Raw genomic sequence first — 20,060 nt, 5'->3', positions numbered from 1 at the left:
GGTTTGTAGCAATGGAGTTTGGTAAAAGATTCAGATTGACATTAAAATTTGAAAATTTTCTATACCGAGTGAATTGTTTAAAAGTTGTTCGGTCGCGAGGCTTCTCCGGAGAATAAATTCATACTGTTTTCTTTCGCCCGTTGGAGCGTTTAAAGTATAAACGCGCTTAAACTGGGTGTAACTTTGGCTATTAAGAGGTTAACCCCAGCTGGTACATATTTGCATGCAGTATCGTTCTCTTAATCATTCTTGAGTTACACGAAGCTTTTTGTACCGAGTTTCGCGATGACCTCAGTCGTTCTTTTTTTAAACCATTGCCAATATCGTTTGGAAGATTACTCGTAATTGAATCGTACGCGGAGGGTTCAACGTTTCGATGGAATTGGTGCGTCGATCTAAGCAAAAATAGCATACGAAGGAATTCCTTTAGCGTTCTGTCGATCGCTCGCGTGGTGCAGGGCTATCGATTTAATCGTTTCTCGATCAATGGACGTATCGGTTTTCTTAAAGTGCCGGTTTCTCCCGTAGAGCCGCATTTCTTGACCCCCTCCCCCCTCTTCTTTTAACCGGACACGGCGTGTATTCTCGGTTCGCGCAACGCTCACCGAGGGGTCATATATTCGTGCCGCGGCGCGCCCTTAAATTATGCGCGCAATTACGCGTACCTGCATCGCGTAAGTGCATCTTCGTACGCCTAGAGAGCGGAAGAACGAACAGAGGAGGGGGTGGAGCGAAGAGAAAACGAGACTGGTGGCGAGAGAGAACGCGTAAACGTCCCTCCTCGTGCCGTTCACGGCGATCCTCCTACGGGGTGTTAATGACTATTTAGCCCGGAGTGGCCGTATCGGTCGATCGAGTGTTCTCTCGAGTTAGCCGGATACACTTGTGAGTACTCGAGACCTTTTTATCGAACTTTTTCGAACCGTACGAAACGGTGAAACTGGAACCTCCGGACGAGGGAAACAACTGTGGTGTTACGTCGTGTATTCACCGCCAGAGGGCTACGGCTCTCGTCTCTCTCTCGCAAACACTCGAGCGACCTCTCGAATTTGTGCAGTGTACGTTTGGTAACCATCCAGGAATGCGTTGTTCCAAGTACACCGTATCAGTCTGGGAAATCGTACGACAAAATCGGGACCATCGAAGATTGAAAAGAGACGAGACACTTTTGGCCAGGTGTCTCCGAGGTCTGTTGAATGGGAGGAGTCCCAAATTCGGGACCCAAGCCGATACAGGGTCCTTCCTCCCAGCATACATTATACGGTGACTTATAGAACGGAGTTTTGATCGTTATATAATAAAAAGGAAGAAAATTCGGTTTGGTAACGCAACGGGTCGTCCGATTGCGCAACGCGAGAAGAAACACGACGTTGGGGATAGGAATGAAAGGAGCACAAGGAGGAAGAAGAAGAGGAATCGGTGGAAGGTTCGCTTATACACCTGGCAACAAGACATTCGGCCGGATGTAACCTTCGCGGCGTGTAACATCGGCAAAACGAAGATAGAATCGTAGGTAGGGCGAGAGCAAGGGGTCGAGAAAAAGAAGAGAAAGGTAGTGAGATACAAGAGGAGCAACGAGCACAATACCTGCAGCTGAGGTGCAACTTGCAGACTCACCTTTGTTTGAACACGCAGGACTCTCGTTTCTTTCTTTTCCTCTCTGCCCTCTTCCTCCGCTCTCGCGCCACTCTCTTTCTCTCTTCTTCGGTGTGCTCGTTCCTTCGTTCCTCCCTAACTGGCCCCGTACGCTTCTTCGTTGTCGCGAGCCGATGCGCGCGTACCCCGAGGGTTACGCGAGATTTATGCGTGCGCGTGCGTTGAAATTTATACGCTCGGTAAGCGTCCGGTGTCCGATCATACACTTTTACCCCCCCGAAAATTCTTGCCATCCTCGCGAGAAGTCGAGAAATCGCGACTCGCGGGCCAGGATTTGCTCGTCGGGTGCTCGCGTGCCTCCACGAGTAATCGATTATCGACCACTCGATGCTCGAAGCTCGAAAAGTGCCGAGTATTACGCATCCGTACATTCGGCATTTCGTAAATACCGAAAGTATTGTGCTAAGCTTTAGGAAAGTAAAGTAAAGTAGAAACACCGGGACGATGTAACGGAGTTTGTGTCAGGTTCGAAGAACTCTTCATGGAAACTATATGTATAGAGCAACGAATTCTTCAAAAGCTTAAGGGCAGATAAAATCCACTTTCCATGTCTTTATATTCTTTAACATTTAAAGATTAAACGATTTTTCTTTTTCTTTTCGTTACATTTTATCGACTTTGAATGAAACGATAAATGTTATTCCTTATGCAGACTTACGCAGCATTTTTTTCTTTTCATCTAGATTATGAAATTAAACTACATTTCGTTCATAATAGTACTACGCGTCGGATGAATCAAAGCCCTCGAAAAATGTAAAATTGTCGAAGATTGCAGTTCCGAACACGATAATATGATTTTTGCAACAAATTTTTAATTCAATTATGCAGTAAACATAGTTTCAATGATTACTTGAGTATTAAAAATACTAAAAAAATACGTTAAATTCGAAATATTCCAATAAAATTGTGATTCATCGTTTCTCGTATATTTATTACCTCGATTTTGGAAAAGATCGATTCGTGTGAGAAATCATGAATCAATGTTTTAATATCAATGTAAACATTATGGATAATGTAAAATGATAGACGGTCCGAATAATTTCCACTTTTCGGAACAAACGATTAATATTCAAGAACAGGTTGCACCGTGTCGAAAACACATGGAATTAAAAACGGAATCCCGCAAATATTTGCATCGCGTCGGTGGCTTAACAGCCGAACGGGCCCCTATCGAGCGTAGCCAGCGTCAAATAAAAATTCGTCTGCGATTAATGCGTTGCATAAACACGGGCACGTTTTAATTTTATCATCGCCGAGAGGAAACGTCGAAATATTCAGCCGCAAGGGAAAGTAAAGCGTTTTAGCCAAGCACAAGCGAAATTGGATGCTCGCGCGTAATTACATGCGTACCGTGTATTTATCTGAACAAAGGGTAACGAGGGTTGGCGAATTCGAGTGCACTTGACTTCTTTGTCTCGTTTCATGCTGTCTAGACGATCGATCATACCTATTGCACGTTTCGCCCGACTCCGCGGGAAGAAGCAAAAGCCCGCCAGACCCGGCCGAAAGAAAACTAATTGTCGAATTTAAAGAAACGACGTTGAACGTATATTCAAAGCGTGTTTAAATTTTGGGAATACCTTGCAGTTTCTATAAAAAGCTATTTTTATGTTTTAGATATAGTGTTTCTTCGATGTTTCGTTATAGTAAGAGCAGTGTGTTTGAAGAGCTTGGGGCATCACTTCCTGTACTCGCCACCAGAGGGCCACGCTCTTGTCTCTCTCGCAAGCGTTCTAGGAGCTCCTCGACTATCCAATATCCTGCTACAAAATCTTACACGATCAGTGATGAATGCAATTGGAAACGAGTAGCTTGAAATTTCTGTTCCAATGAAAATAGTACCAAACAAGATCATGGTTTGAATTAAAAATTTTGGACGGTATTGTGCAATAAGAAATTGAATTTTCTGTACAGTCTAGGCAGAAATGTCCCCTCGATGTTTGAGAAAAAGGGTCCCTGGAAGAAGGTCCCAAGGCACGGAGAAGGAAGATAAAAGAAAATGAAACGAAATAGAAGACGGTGTGGAGGCAGAGTCGAAGCTACCCGAAGCAAGTGAGCAAAAGTATCGTTTGAAAAGAAGAAAGGCGAGGAAAGTGGCGGAGAGAGAGAGGGGGTAGGGAGGAAGGAAATGATAGCAAAAGGCGGTGAAGTACAGAGAAGGAAAAGGAAAAGATATAAAGAGAGTCTATGGTGAAGAGGGAAGAAGGGGCGTGAGAGACTAATAGTGCTGATCCCACCGCAAGCACCGCTGGTTTAAGACCCGACTAAGTGGCGGATAATGAATATGCTAACGTGTGCCGAGTACGCGAGGAAAGCTTTGCACTTGGTATCGGGTTCAAGCACCTTCCGGACTACTGTTCGTGTAAGCCTCTATACCTTTTCCTCCGTGTATTGTGGTTTTCATAAGCTTCGAACTAAGACTGCGAGTAGTCGACGAGCACCACCGGGGCAGAGCTAGGAAAACCATTGGCGTCGGGATTCAATTCCGCCGACTGACATTCGATTAAAATCGAATAATAGGATCCCAGACGTTCGTCATAATAATACGTTTTTCCCTACGTTGACCCAAAAACGACAAGGGTCGTTGTCGTTGTCGTGTACTCCGAACGCGTTCGACGCGTTAAATCATAAAATCCTCGATGGGTCGGGGCAAGGTTTAATTAACGGTCGAAAAAAAAAAACGTACGGGATCGTTTCGTTGTTTATAAAACACGTTTTCGGCCAAACGTTCAGCGATCCTTTTTATTTAATTTTGTGGAATCATTTCTCTACCAAGCATCAAAATTTAACAAATTATCACCCCCTGTAGTTAAGCACCGCCATAGTGTACAGACACGATTCGAATTTATTCTTCGAGCGTTTATATAAAACAAAAGGGTGGATAAAGGCTGATCGAAATAAGCGAATGGAGATTTATTACACTTTTATTCGACGCACGCGTAGGGTAGCGTCGATGGATAAACGTGAAATATGTTTTTCGATCGAGCGGATAAATATGACACTTTCGAAAATTTCGGTACGAACGACTGCCGGTGCCTTGACAAAGTGGAAAGACTAGTAAGATTGCCCAGAGGGAGGCCACGAATGTCTCGGTGACCGATTCTGTTTGAGAGGCAACCCTTGCCGGAGGGTGTCACCGGGGTTAAAATAAACACAGGGTGAAGCTTTCGGGGTAGGATACAGTTGAAACGTATCGTTCCGGCATGACCACGTGTGCTGTACAAACAGGGGAAGCTTCTAATATTACCAGCCACTGTGTGCACATACAGGCTGCTTCACCGGGAGCATAATAATTCGACGCTGGACGATATCAGAATTTAAAAAAAAAAGAGCCCAAACTGAAACACGAAATACTACGATCACCGATGCTCGTGCTTCTGATCGATAAAACAGAGAAAAGTGAATTAAATTCCAAGCCTTCTCGTGTTTAAATAAATTGGAAATATCTTACAATGACTTATTAAAACTAAACAATATATTATTATTATATATAGGAAATACACTAAATCGTGAAACTTGTCGCGTTTATATTAACTGTTACAATGTTGCAATTGATACTCGTGAAAGAATTTCCATTTAGAACCATAGCAAAGAATCAGAAAGAACTTACAAGTCTATAATCTAATGGTCTGAGTTAGTTAATAGAGATTATAAAGAGTATATTAGTCCAGTTTGAACGGATTATTCTCTACCCTTATGTTACATTTTCCTGAACAAGTCGACTAGGTATACAAGTGTACAAAGTTTCATCCAAATCGGTGACCAGTCGTTTAAATATACAGCGATACCCACTTAAATGCGAACGAGTTATCACCATCGTTGCTTAGAATTGCTCGAGTCAGACATCGGAACGAACGCTGCTTGTATTTAAGAGGACTTTTAACTTGAACAACGTTGCGTGAAAAAACCAAACGGGTTAAAAATTGTTTTATTCGGATCCGTTGGTGGCAATAGAGGCTGGGTGTCGCGTCGAGGATCTTTTTAACGTAAAAGCGACCGGTAAGCGAACACCGACACTTACGGATTCGAAAAATCCCCGTGCGTTCGGACGAAACGGGGCTTAGGCATCCACGGGTCACCTCGCAGCGACATTAGATACGGCTGTTGGTTCGTTGACGAGGCAACAAATTTCCCGGGCAATTCACAAGCACGGGAGGCTGTGAGGGGGGCAGGAGGGGGCAGGGTCGGGCAAGAGGAGCGAGCAAACGTGCAAGAAAGGGAAAGAGAGAAAGCTAGGCGCGAGGCTCGTTGTTCGTCGCGGTGGAAATCTCGAAACGAGCAGCGGTTGCCTGACCTGACAGTACGTAGCAGCCGACAGGGCCGTATTTTCCGTGTCCTGGAACACCCCCCCCACCACCCCTCTGGGCACGAAATTGAGAGGGCTCGCCGAGGGAGCAATCCGAAGTTCACTAACCGTGGAAATGGCACCGAGCACTTCGATGCGACGCGACGCGACGCCGCGCGGAGCACGCGAAAAAAAGGGCGAACATGCCTTTCCGGAGATCATCCCCCACTTCTCCGCACTTCATTTTTTTCCCCTCTTTTAAAATACATTCTCTGCCCCGCGAAACCAACCGCGTTTCCTTTTCCCTTCGACCACGATCTTTCCTCGCTGCTCTCTATTCACTCACGGTTACTCGTACGCGTGCAATTGGCGACTCGTTTCTTACGAATTCTTTCGATTTTAGAAAATCGATTTGTGAAATCGTTCGAGATAACACTCCAGTATACTGTCTACATATTGCGTGCCAAAATTTTCTGGAAAATCGAACGTTTTTAGAACGAACGCGCATCTCTCCCACGATCGAGCATGATTTGCTATGGCGACGAACGGAAGCGTCGATCAAAATGGAAGGACTTGTGGCATTTTGGTAAAATCCGAGAACGAAAAGACGCGTGGGAGGGTTGAAACGAAGCGTAATTAAACGCGTTCCTCGGCGAACGAAGTCTCTCATGGTCTCGGATATGGTGCAATGGTGGCTTCCTTGTGCTCAGTTGGCAGTGTCTCTGGCTCGCATATAAAACACAAGTGTCGTGCCGAGGGCTTGCGCGTGCTCTCGCCGCGAAGATAACGAACAGTCTGTATTCTCGTTAGCAGCCATGGCAGCCGTTAAGATAACAACGAGACACGACACTCACCGCGAGGCCCTCGGCACGAAAAGAAGATTTAAAGTCGTCTTAGGATAGCGCAACTTTCATAAATTAGTACCTAGAGCGAAGAAGCCACCATCGACGCGGATCGCGTGGGACGGGCCCCGTCGAGTTTCTGGCCTACGGAACCCTAACCTTCGGGGCCCTCTCGCCGTGAATTTCATTCAACGAAGAACCCGGGAAAGCCCGTGGAAGCGCAATTATCGCGACGCTAACTGGTTTAAAGTTCGTTAAATTTTACAATGCCCCCGGAACGGGATGTAATTTGTATAATAATTATCGCCTCGAAAGATTCACGATCTTCGCTGCTCCGAGCGAACTATCAATGTTTTTTTTTTTTTTTTTGAAGCTTTCTTCTTTTGGCTCGTAACACCTCGAACGACAGCCTCGATCTCGATCTCGATCTCTATCTGGAATTAATTTTATCTCTCTCTCCGGGGCAGGGTGTGTCCCAGCAACTGGGACAGATTTTATCTGCAATTTGATGAGAGATAAAGAAGAAAGGAAGGAACATTTTTATTCCATTTTAACGTTTTGCAATTTTTTAAATCCTTTGGAATTCGAATCGTCGTGTCTTCGGTGTAAGAAAATCCCTTGTACAAGGAATGGTCACAAAAAAGAATAGATTTGTTTTACGAATACCTCGTGAATATAAAAATGTGCTGATTTTAAAGACTCGATGATGACCGAGTAGCCTCATGATTGTGAAACTTGACGAGTCAGACTCGTAATTGTAAGGCAAGGGGTTAATAGGAACGCAGAAAATGAGTAAAAAATAGTGGAGCAGGAAACGATAGTTCCAAATATTCCGATAAAAACCACGCAAACCGCAATATCGTACGATTTAGCGTCGGTCTTCGGGGACGGACGAAGCGTTTAACGGGCGTCGACCATAAAACACCGGGGATAAAACGAGGGAAAAATGACTGGATTCGGGACGAATGGGTGTCCCAGGTACGAAATACCGTCGCGTTGATTGGTTATGAAAGTGTCTCGTACGAGGTTCGCGAGTCGAATCGGTCGCACAGTTGTCAGTGGTTGACCGTTAATTTAGTAGGTGCGGGGGAGGATTCGTAGTCGCGGCGGAGTAGACAACAAATCCAGTGTGTTACAATCACACGAATGGAATGTAGTACGCGAACGTGTACACACGGATCCACGGTGGTGCACGGTTGTAGCATCGCGCGAGCATGAATACGTTCCAGCATGCTTTCTCGCGCCGGGAGATCGTTATCCCCGCGGTGGTTTCTGACTCTAGACAAACCTACATAAATCGAATGTCTCGAGATTGCTGGGGGGGGGGGGGGGGGGGAGGGGAGAGCCACCACACGGTTGGTAGCCACTTTGTAACAGTACCGGGAAACAGTTGAAATTAATAGTAATAACGGGGTAATAAGCGGATTCCATTCTTTCGTTCTCAACGTACCGGCAAACAAACCACGACAAACCGTCGTACAACTCCGAACGAGTACGCAGAGTTTTAGTAATTTGGTACAAATTGAGGCAAAATGAAATTTAGCAACCCTGTGTGTATAGCGATCGAGCGAAAAACATTTTTAAATTTGAAAACCATAGTCGTACCTAGCAAACAAACAACGACATTCCTATTCGTAACAGCGTACTCGAGGAACATTTTCAAAATTCGTTCGGTTGTTAAATTTAGATCGAAATTGTAAATTTAAAAATAAAATTGGCGCCCTAACAAAGCATCGTGTAATTCGATATATTTTCTGTTTTGTTTGGACCGGAGTTAGAGAAAGGCGAGCGATCGTGTCGCGAAAATGCGAGCAAGTACGGAGGGGCGATCCCCGGATTAATAGATCACCGAGAATAGCCCATTCCAAATTAGTAGTGATTAACGTCTGTCTGAGAGTACTTACGTTTGCAGGCCTTACGATGCGTGATCGGTCTCGCTGGGTCCCTGTAGTAACCTTCCCGACAATAATGACAGTGTCTTCCTGCCGTAAAATGCCGGCACTGCAGACATACGCCTCCGCTGACACGGCCAGACAGCTTGTACAGTTCCATGTTGAATCTGCACTTTCTCGCGTGAAGATTGCAGTTGCACACTGAAACAGATACACACGTTGCTTTATTCCACTACCCCAGCCTCCTGCTTTCGACGAAATCAATCTTGCCCTCCAAACCAGCCTCGATTCTCTTCAACAGAAAGGCTTAAACTACTCCAATCTCGCTGAAAAGTTACCCATAATTCGCTCTTTTTCGTCCGAGTGCTCGAACAAACAGGCACCAGAAAAGCGTGTCAATTTTTCTTTAACTCTCGGGTGGATTATTGGTAGCTCTGCAAGTTTAAACTAATAATAACTATTTGAAAATTTATGTAAGCCTCTATAAATACTTTAAAAGAAAGTTGATTTCTATTTACCATTTACCAATTGGTAAAAATCGACATTAAATGAAATAATTCAAATGTATATGTGATTTTCGATGAACAGGGTTGCGAAAAAAAACTACCCCCGAGTCTCTCCTTCCAACAAAATCAATCTTGTCTTCAACGAAGGGGCGGTACAACCCGAATTCTACGAAACAGTTTTGCTCAGATTTCCATCCGCAAAATTAATAAAATTAATTTGCTAAAATTCGTTCGTGTCATCCAACAAGAATTAATTGTAACTCGAATCACCGCACGATGGAAATTTTTATAATCCACATGTAAATAACACAGGTTGAACCGTTTACGATAAAAAATAGTTAAAAATAAATTTCCGCCTCGTAATTTCCTGTTTATACCCGGCGTGCTGCAAATATTAACGGATCATCTGATACTCGAAACTTGTCGCGTCTCGGTGCAAATAAATTATGCACCCCCGTTGAAATTGCACGTTGGATACAATGAAGACTCGAACCCGTTTCTCGTACTTCATTTCCGTTAACGTCATGCGTTAACAATTCTTTGCGTATTATCCAGGCTAGGGTAGAAGGTATAGTCACCTCTTAAACGAAATCAATACCTAGACAAGTTTGCTCCGCGATATGTAAACGCTTCCTATCGTACGTACGCGGTGGATAAAAATCTGTTTAAAAAAACGCAGTCGCGTCTGTCTGTTTGTTAACGCGTCGCAAAAAAAACTACCCAGGGACCCAATTTCGTTTTCAGATGAAATTTCGGGCATGTTCACGGCGATAATAGGCAAGTTTTCGTAGCAGGCTTCGATAAATATTTTTGTTGCTTTCACGGACACATTTTCGATAGAATCGATACCTGAGATATCGATCTGATTCGCGTTTAGGGCTCTACGAGAATGGACAGAAGCATAACGTGGTCTGGAAAGTGTTATATTTTTTTAGAATCCAGCAGTCGAAGCTACAGAGATTTATGTTAAATTCAATATTGTGTACTATTAAAAGAAAAACCACATTTTAATCATATAAAATGGTTCGTAAAAGGGCCAAATAATTTTTGCTATATCGCAAATTACGTATTTAAATTTAAATTCTCTTTCTAAAATGAAACAAAAACGAATTGTTCTAGGAATTTCATACTTGACATACGCAATTTATTTCAGTGTTTTCACGCGATGTTTCTGCACTGTAATCGATGCAAATTCGTACACGAAATCGATCGCGATGTTCCAACAGGAATTTCGTCGACAGTGTGTACTTTGGACACTACATTGTGGTCTTGGTAACAGCAAAAGGCAGTCAGAATAGAAATTCCTGCGGTTATAATTGGAGTATGCAATCTTCTCGTGTCAATCACGGTTGTCCGGGCACAAATGGGAACCAGTTTCGATAAGTAGAAACTCTAGTTTGGAATGCAGACCGCATATAAATACCCTTAATATTTTCAGTTTGTTTATGGTTAATCGAGCCAAGTCTCGCGTTCGATTTTCGCGAGTTAATTTTACGAGACCGCGCGCGTCTCGAAGGTACTTTTTTCTTCGTTCACGGCGTCGCGACGGATATTTTCCCGATATTTATCGCGATAATAAGCCAGGAGCTTGCTCGCCCGCAGAGAGGAGACAACGGCCGATACGTGTCTTCGTTTCAGAAACGATGACAGTTTTCCCGCGCGTCCTTCCTGCTTCCGCTTTGTCTCCACTCCCCGCGCCAGTCGCGTCATTTCCTTCTTTTCCAGATTCCACGGCGAAGTTCCGTGGCCGTCGTATCGAGCGCAGAGTCCATTGAATTCTCGAGAACCGAAGAAGTATCTCCGAGAAGAATCGTGCCGTAACTTCCTCTACTCGAGCACGCTGCCCCCGACGGTTCTTATTCGTGACTTCTTGAAAATAACGGAATAATTGAAAGGCGGATACGCAGGGGGAGGGGGCAGAAACGAGGGTGTGGGATCGCGGAATCAGTAGGGAAGCTGCAATTTTAACGAACCTTCTCGATGCACTCGTACACAATCACTCGACCCACTAATCCGTGTGTCAAACCCACGAGAGAATGTTTCGTTTTCCGGTTTCGGGATGCTCCGTCCAGGCATTTTTATCCCCCCTCAAAAAGAAATCGTCTAACTACAAGAATTGCACATTTAAAAAAAAAAAATTAATGGAGGAAACCACTGTTTCATAAACTTTTTTGATAAATGTTTAATGTTTTCGAAAGTACATTTCTTGAACTACTTCTTGTAGAAAGTACACGAAACGCAAACTAATTCCTATACAGATACAAAATTATGTGAGAAAGCGAAACATTTGATATAACGTTGACATTGTAATTTTTTTAGTACGAAGTTAGATATCCTTTGACTGTTTTTACATGTATTTAAACTTTATTTAACATTTTTACTTTGATTATCGCGTTCCGCTAATATTTCCAGGCCTGTTATTAATTTTGTGCAATATACCATCAACGAATATTCTCTATTAGTCTCTTGGAACATTTTTCGACTTAAAAAAGGTAAAAATTAGCTTCCGCGACGGGAGAAAAACGAGATTTCATCTCGTCTACCCGTAATTTGTTTTCTGGTTCTGACGGGGAAACGTTGGTTGAAAAATCACGGAGAACATTGAAAAGCGTAGACATTGGGCAACGTACCGTTGGATTAGTTGCGAGACACCCGGGATTCGATGCACAGGATAAGGCCGTGGTCGTTAAGTACGAGCGGAATATAGCGTGTCAGATCGATCGAATAACCTCTCGATAGTTAATAACCTTGTTCAGCCACCGTCTGAAATTTCTTGATCGATTCCTGTTATTAAGCTGTGTTGGCTGGCCACGCTCAGGCCTCGGGTTGTTTTCGTAGAGGCAATCGCTGTAATTAGCGATTAACCGTCGTATAACCGATGCTCTGCGTCTTCTGGCTTTTCCCTCGCTCCCCCAAAACCGGCCATTTTACGCTCTCGGTCTCCTAAAGATTTATTGCACGCCCTCGAAAAAGATTTACAAGCTCGCGTCTCGATCCAAACGTTTCTCGATCTTCCATACCTGTTTTCGCGCCTCTATCCTCCCCCAATCTCATAATCTCGTCTCTTGTCCAACGTTACAACTACCAAAGCAGAATGTAATTCTGCCCCTTCGTAATCTCTCGGCTGAGTTTTTGAAAAATTTCATTTTCTATACGAGAATGAATAAACTGTTTTAATTTCTTTGGTACAAATAAAAAGACTATAATTATCAGTAGTTTAAACACTTTATTTGAACCAACAAGGTGAGTTTGGAAGCCTGGAAATTGAAACAATTCTCAAACGAACGGAGTCTCGATTAAGTTTTGATCGATGTTTTAAACATTCAGCGTGGTTTTGGAAAATATTTGAGTAGTTGCTTCGCAAGACTCGATATAAACTATGACACCCGCCGCTGGTGGATGCTCCCTCGTTGTTTACAATTTTCTCGGTAATGAAACGGATCGGCTTTACCAGATGCGCGATAATTATCGTCTCGGGATTTCATTACGAAATTACAGCGAGATAATATATAGGAAGCGGCGAAAGGAGCATAGTCTTTACTCGCTACAAGCCTGACAAACGTGTAACTTTAATTACGGCGAAATTTATAAAACGCGTCGCCGTAATTGATACGTTCGTGGCTCGTTAAATTATCGTCTCGTTTCCCCTCGTTTTGTTTACCTTCACAGGGACAGTTTAAACAAAATCGTCCACCTTGTGAACAATAAGATCTCGTATCAATTTGTGGAAAAATGTGAAAAAAGTGTCTGGAAGACACGTTGTTTTAAGAAGATTATGGTGAGTGTTTCGCGTAATAGTTTATAGTCTGTTCACACCGGACGAAACAATTGATAAAGATCCGTAATGCGAGGAAGTGGGTGTAATTCGTAAAAAATTAACAGCGCACCAGCCGGCATTAATAAATAAAGCACGCCAATTTTGCTTCGTAACGGTGCTCGACTCGACTCGTTTTGCATTCGCACATCTCGAGGTACTCGAAATATTAATTCGTTATCGTGTTTCACTTAAACTTTCATATTTTCAAATAAAATTACGATTTATAGAAAATCTGAATATTTTTCTTTTATTAAAGAAGTTACTGGCAGCTTCCATTTTTTAACTCATCGCTGGTAATAACAACGATCGATTCGTGATTTAAAAGAAATTGAAAATCATATAAAAAATACAGATTCTTTGAAACATTTCGTTTATAAGGTACAAAATTTAGCTTTTACGTTTCTCTAATACATATGGTTTAGTCTTACAATTTTCTGAGAATGATCTACAGAACTGTTCACTATCTCTGATCGACGCACGTTAAGCTGTGCCAGACGGATCCATTGTATCGCACTTAAATCGAGCCAATACGGTTTGGCGATCGCTTTTAGACGATAGAGCAGTAATTAGAGCCGTTCCTGATGTATCGGTGGGTCCTTGGGGAGGACTATTGTCACGAGTAGACGTCGAGAATTATGGTTCTGTGAAATTTCAATAAGAGCTATCTAGTTGCCTGCACTTAGCAACCTTAACCATATTACAACCTCCGCACACTTTGCTTTTGTCAAAATTACGAAGAGGCTGCGCATAAATTGCCTGATGCAATTTAATCTTTCGAGCATGATGCACCTAACCCATCGAAGGCCTTGAAATTCAAATTGTTCGGGACTAGATTGTATTTCGAGTTCAACGAGAGATTAAATAACTATGGCGGGAAAGGTCGAATGATATCGTTTTATTTTTTTTTCATTGCTTCGAAAATTACAAGTGCACTATTATTTTTATGGAATTGCATTTTGTATCGACTCGGTTTTTTTTCAATTTTCACTCGTATCGATTATTCGGAATATTTTAAAAGTATTGGGGTATAATATATTATAGTATAAAATAATACTTTTCAAATTTTTTGATCCCTGTAGAGATTCTGTACTCTCACGTTGTCAACGAGATCTGAAATTGGCTATTTTCTACCATTGTTCTTTCCCCGCTTCTTTTTTAGAAGGGAAACCTTCCCATCGTCCCTTATCGTTCCATCGGATATCTTGGATTATCTTAAAAATTATCCGGTTCCCTTCGAACGCTATTCTTTTCTCTCTCCATATATAGAAACTCGTACGTGTAGACATACACATACATTTAAACGTCTCGAAGTAGCCAATTAATCGAATTACACTCATGTCAAAGGCAATAACGATACTTTAATGAACGAGAAAAGGATGTTCCTACGATAAGAGGGGGACGTACGATTTAATTTTACACGTCCCAAACTTTCTGGAAAATGGCTTCCCCTTTTCTTTGTACGGAAACGACGAGGCCGGCGTCCCATTCACGTTAAACGAAGAAAATGCCATCGCCATTGATCGAACATGGTCACAACTTAGGCTATCGGGCGGCCAATCTTCCCTGACCAAACCATTTCAACCGAAACTCCATTTTTCTTTTTTCTTCGAGGAACGAACTATTTTAAAATGGAGGAAAATCTGTAGATATATTAGCAAGATCGTTCAGTCGTTTCTGGTAGAAAATTTATTGTTGACGTAATTAACACTAAACCTATCCGTACTTCATGTATACCCATTTCTATCATGACAATTTATATAATCAATAGGAATTGCTGAAACTTCTTTGAGTATATAGGGTCAAAGTAAATTTCAAAATAAACATAGAAGACAGCATAAATTATATTAGTTGGTATAATCATTGGATAGAGGATGAAATGCCCTTTAAAATGAGCGTTTGTACGAGTCGATAGCGTAATTAGTTCCGGAGATATAGTGATTTTTGTTTCAAGTCGATGCGGTGGCTAGTTATGGAGATATAAGGGTTCGAAGCGTTTGTTTACCTTTCATTGTCCTCACGTGATCGTAGTAAATAGTAAACGTGACGTCATTCATAACTGTCGCGACTCACGTGCCTGAGAGAGCGAGAGGTCCGACGCGTTAGACGAAGACAGAGATAGTCGAAATTAAAAAATTACCCTTTCATATAAATTACGATATCTCGAAAACGGGAAGTCGGATCGACAAAAACCAAAAACCATTTTAAAGACGAGGCCTTGCCGCTTCCAACGGTGGCTCAATTATGGATAAAACACTAGTAGTTTCGGAACTGCACGCATCTAAAGTTTTAGTATTTTTAATACACATTCTTAGACTGTTCCAAGACAGTGGAAACTGTAAATTCGTTGTTACATTAATTTTACAAGAGGAATATATTAATATTAATGTTAATAGTACCAGTTTCGAGGACAGCTTCACGTTCGTAACTAATTGCAAGACATATTGGCGAATCAATCGTGGTACAGTGAATCAAATTAATATCCGTACGCTATGGAACATAGCAATTTCCGTGAACTATTATTCCCTGTTGGAAGGTTCATTTGTAAACGTTACGAATAAAATTATTCACCGATACAAAGCGCGGATCTAGAAAAGTTTAAAGGATGGGAGACTAACCAAAACAAAAATACAGCGAAAAAGTAGAAAAATAAAAAGCTCGTGCGATTGTTCAACGTTTAATAAAGCAATTGAAGGGTTTGAAATGCAGATAATAAATTTTGTTTGGTCAATGGGGATGTTTCCAGCCCCTGACAGCCCCTCCCCCCGCCTCATTCCACGCGTCGTCGACGCGGTGTTCGTTTAATTTGCTATAAAACTGTTTAAAAATCGGCGTTTCCGTTCGCGACGCAGCGCCGTTTTGTCATTCGATACAAATGTAACGTTAAACTCTTCCATTATTCAGCAGCGTAGATTGCGGAGCGTTGAAAATAAATATAAATGGAACGAGAACAGCGCGGAGCACTCTTCCCGGCCAAGTACGTTAAACGTAACTCTTATGTATCGAATATGTATTCTCCTTTCTATATGGCGAACCGATGTTCTCTCCGGAAAGGGGGTTATATGATTAAAATAAAACAGTCTAACGGGTCAGCCACGAAAGTTAGCACGAAACGGATCCGCGGAATCTCGACTACCGGGATTGGATCGCGTTAAGTATCACGGCGCAAACCCATGGAGAGTTCGTGACCTTTCGCAGCCTTTAAAAACTCGAGTGTCTGTATCAGATCTTATCGATACGGCTGGCAATCAACGTTCAACTTCTCTGAAGCCGATGATACCTGGGCTTAGGGACGGCGGATCCTCTTTGAAAGCCACTAGAATGGATCCCGAATAGGGTCTCGACGTTTCGGTGTTTAGTGGACGTTCCGTGAAACACGTGATACGTCACGTTCTCCACCAACCACGCTAACGAGCCTAAGTTTTATGGGAATGACCGCTGAATGGAGCTGACAAAAAATTCCAAACCTCCTTCTCTTATTAAACGGGCGAACGATTCGAACGAATTAGGTGTCCATTAGGGTAATTTCTCGAACAAAATACAGATTTCATCGGATCTTTCCGAGACTCGTTAGTTAAGGGGGGATTCTCGCGTGACAGCGTCAAAATTTAAAGCTTCCTTTTTTATTTTTGGTTTAAAATAGGTTCAGTATCGGTATAATTACGCTGTATAATTAACATCGTCGAATATTTTTTTATTTTACTTTCACCATTCGGTAAGAAGCTCTTGCAGAATGAGATTGGCGAGGTTCCTACGATGAAAACGAGTCCAAACACTCGTAATTTTGAATTTTTCGAAAATAGTTTTTGAGCCAATTAAAATTAAAAATGGCCCGAACCATGTCGTGTTTGAGCTCATTTTCATTGGGAGGATCTCAATACAATACATTGATAACACTCGCCATGTTTTAATCTGACCAGATTTTAAAAGATAATAAAATATTTAAGGGTCTCTCTTCGTGTTCCTAAAAGTCTACAACAATAGAACTGTTAATTTTCTACGAAAAAGATAAGCTCTGTTGCACGAGTTAATTTTCCAAGTACACATTTAAGATCACGTGCGTACTTACGTGTATCAGTAATCTGACGCAGAACTCCGTTGGCGAGATAACATTAAGAGGACCTAGATAAGGGTCGATCGTCGAGGAATCTACGTATTTATCTTCGATCGTGGACCGTAACAGTTAGCGTAATCGCAGTTTTTACACGGGTTCGTGATCGCGGAGCAGAGAATGGCACGTAGAGGGATATTTTGCCCCGATCGGGTTGGCAGTGCGTTAAGAGGGGACCGTTCCGAAATCGGGTAAACATTATCTGGAAAGATAGACGTCGTTCACGGCCGCGAGTATCCGCGACAAAGTACACAGGCAGGCTGGAAAAGCACTCGTACGATCAGAAATTCCTAGGCAATCGCGTTGCCCTCGAATTATAACGCGTGGATTGTGTTACAGCGCGATAGCTCTGCCGGACTTACAATTCTAGCGCGTGGTACTTTACGTTGTCGAACCTCGCCTCGCCGTGTGTGCTTAGGTTTCGTGAAGTAGAGAAGCGTGTTTGACTATTCCGACCGGAGAGCTGACACGCGGGAAAAGAAAAGGTCTTGAAGAAATATACGCGTGGGCGAGCTGAGACGGGCGGGACCGTCGATTTTCAATGCCAAACAATATCACCGGATCATCGCGTTTGATCGTCGACGTTAAAATCGAACGGCTTCGTGAAACTTGCTCGATCATGGTTAATCGGAATCTCGCGCTTAAATATTTACCCGAGGGAAAAGTCTGATAAAAAAAACAAAGTCTTGGAGAAGAAACGCAAGTTCAGATTTTTAGTGTTTATTTGTTTAGTCACGCGCAGGATTGAATTTAAAAAAAAAATTCTTTTCATCTGTAATTCGATGTTGGAAAATGAAAATATAGAAGTTTCGTAGCAATGTTACGGTGTAGTTCGGCTTTATATGGCGAAACGAGTAATCCAGACCGGTAGGAAAGTTTATTAAAAGTTTCGAAACATTCTATCGAAATTACTCGTGAAACTTGCTTCCGCGTTACACGCGTTTGAACTTAAAGTAGCCGCAGAAAATACCAGGCGTAGCTTGTATCGAAATTAGGTCGAGTTAACTCATTGTAATTGGACTGCTGATTAAATTTCAGGAGCTAATAAATCCCAGAAATTTCATCTTCCGTACGGGGCAGACAATGGCAAATGTTCTCTGCGATCTCTAATTTGGTATGGTCTTGTCGGAGAACTTTTGTCGTTCCTTTTGTGCTATTGTTATCTACTTATACAGAGCATTAAAAAACCTTTGTCGATAGGAACATTCTTCCATAACGATGTAAATTAATAGTTACAAGAATTTAGTAATAAAATTGTATAAACAGAGGCAAAGTTAAAAGTAAAATCGTAAAACTCGGTTACCATTTATCCACCGTTGTTGAACGGTTTAAAATTTTTCTGCGTTTTTTGCACACTGTTCCATCACGTTCTCGAATTGATATGCAAATATCTTTCGCGTTTACCGTGGAAATTGAAGAAGTACCTTTCCATTAAGCGGCCTAACGTACGTTTGGGAGAATTACAACCGTTCGATATTAAATTCGCGGTTCTCCTGTGGTCGAACGACTGTTTGGAAAAAATATTGGAAATTTCTGGGGCTCGATCGACGCGGACCGCGTTTATTTCTCCAAGGATACGGACCAATTTCAGGATTCCAGGCCGTTTAACCGACTGATTTTTCGGGATCACGCGGTGAAGGCTGGACACCATAGAATGGCCGGTTCACCCTCGCGTTGTGTCAATGTTCCGTGGAATGACCTTGTTATTTTTTACTACGTACCTCGGAGTTTACTACTAGCTCGCCAGTTTTGCACCATCTTCAAAGATAACGGAAGATATAAAGTATCGGATTTACGATCTCGTGGCAGATAAGCCACTGGCGTTTTGATCGCGGGGAGGTTTCCCCGTCAGGGTGCACCAGATACGTTCAAATTGAACAAATTTTTATTCTTTAATAAAGTTTAAACTAATAATTATTTTATACAAGTCGGTGTAATTGTTTGAAAATATTTTATAATCCTGTAACCTTCCTGTAATTGATTATTTAAGATACGTCTCCAAAAATAAAATCAATTTTCCTTTTCGTAAATCTTCAGGTAAAAACCGTGTAATATTTTACAGCAGAAGTAAAATAATTTTCCAAATTTCTATTCCCTGCTTTCTGTCCTCTCTTAATTGATTCTCCGAATGTTTAAAATTACGGAAAATTCTTGTCACTGTCGTTGAAAGTGCGTTGGTTCCGTGGACGCGGAAGATTTCGTGCACGGGATGGTGGTTTTCATTGAGAAGTCACGCACGCCAGGGAGAAGCGCGGGCGATATTTTGTGACCGTACGAAGTGTTTGTCCCCGTCGAATAAACAACATCTTGACGTAATATAAGTCCGCGGCGGAGAGCCATAATGGCGTAGGATAGTAAAGTCGTTCCACTTCGCATACCACGTACCGTGGAATACATTTACAGTAAGTGCTCGGAGCTAGTAGCAACGACGTCGCGCGACTGACGACAACATAAACAAACACGTGTCCCGGGATGAGACCATTTGTAATGAGAATGGCGAACAACCGACACCGCGTCGTTTATAGCATTATTCCTAGCACCCATTATCGTATCAGACGCGAAAGAACTCGGGCGTAACTCACCCAGGGTTCTGCCATTTTCGTATCCAGGCTTGTATTTCAGCCCGCGATACACGTTGTTCGAGCGATCCTATATTTTACGTTCTATCTTTGCCACGGAGGCTCTTTCGTTTCGCTCTACGTGCCTCTTCTTTCTTTCTACTTCGTAGGAAATAATTTATTTAATCAATCGACGTCGGTTACCAGCAACGAACGTCTCGATTTCTCGTCCGTCGATTCTAGCATTTCGTTGAATTGTTCCGAGTATAATTAGGAGAACGACAGTAGACGATTTAAAGATCTAGCGAACCGATCGACTTCAAATTTCGAGAGAATATTCTGGAATTAGAGATTTTTTGAAATATTCTCCTTTTTCTCTGCAAAAGTAGATTCCTA

General features: G+C 42.3%; 1 protein-coding gene across 1 annotated transcript in view; it reads right to left on the bottom strand.

Annotated features, from left to right (window-relative positions):
• The window catches only part of LOC122399364 (netrin-1-like), a 100,288-nt gene that overhangs the window by 34,806 nt on the left and 45,422 nt on the right, over positions 1-20,060 (bottom strand). The window contains exon 2 of the mRNA XM_043400005.1: positions 8,688-8,876. Within this exon, the coding sequence (XP_043255940.1) occupies positions 8,688-8,876 (189 nt within the window). The remainder of the gene's footprint in view (positions 1-8,687; positions 8,877-20,060) is intronic.

Source organism: Colletes gigas, unplaced genomic scaffold (genome assembly GCF_013123115.1).
Source record: "Colletes gigas isolate AHSC1104 unplaced genomic scaffold, ASM1312311v1 Colletes_gigas_Sc00002, whole genome shotgun sequence".
NCBI lineage: Eukaryota > Metazoa > Arthropoda > Insecta > Hymenoptera > Colletidae > Colletes > Colletes gigas.
The sequence above is the reverse complement of the archived record's forward strand: the minus strand, read 5'-3'. Positions and strand labels throughout refer to the sequence as shown.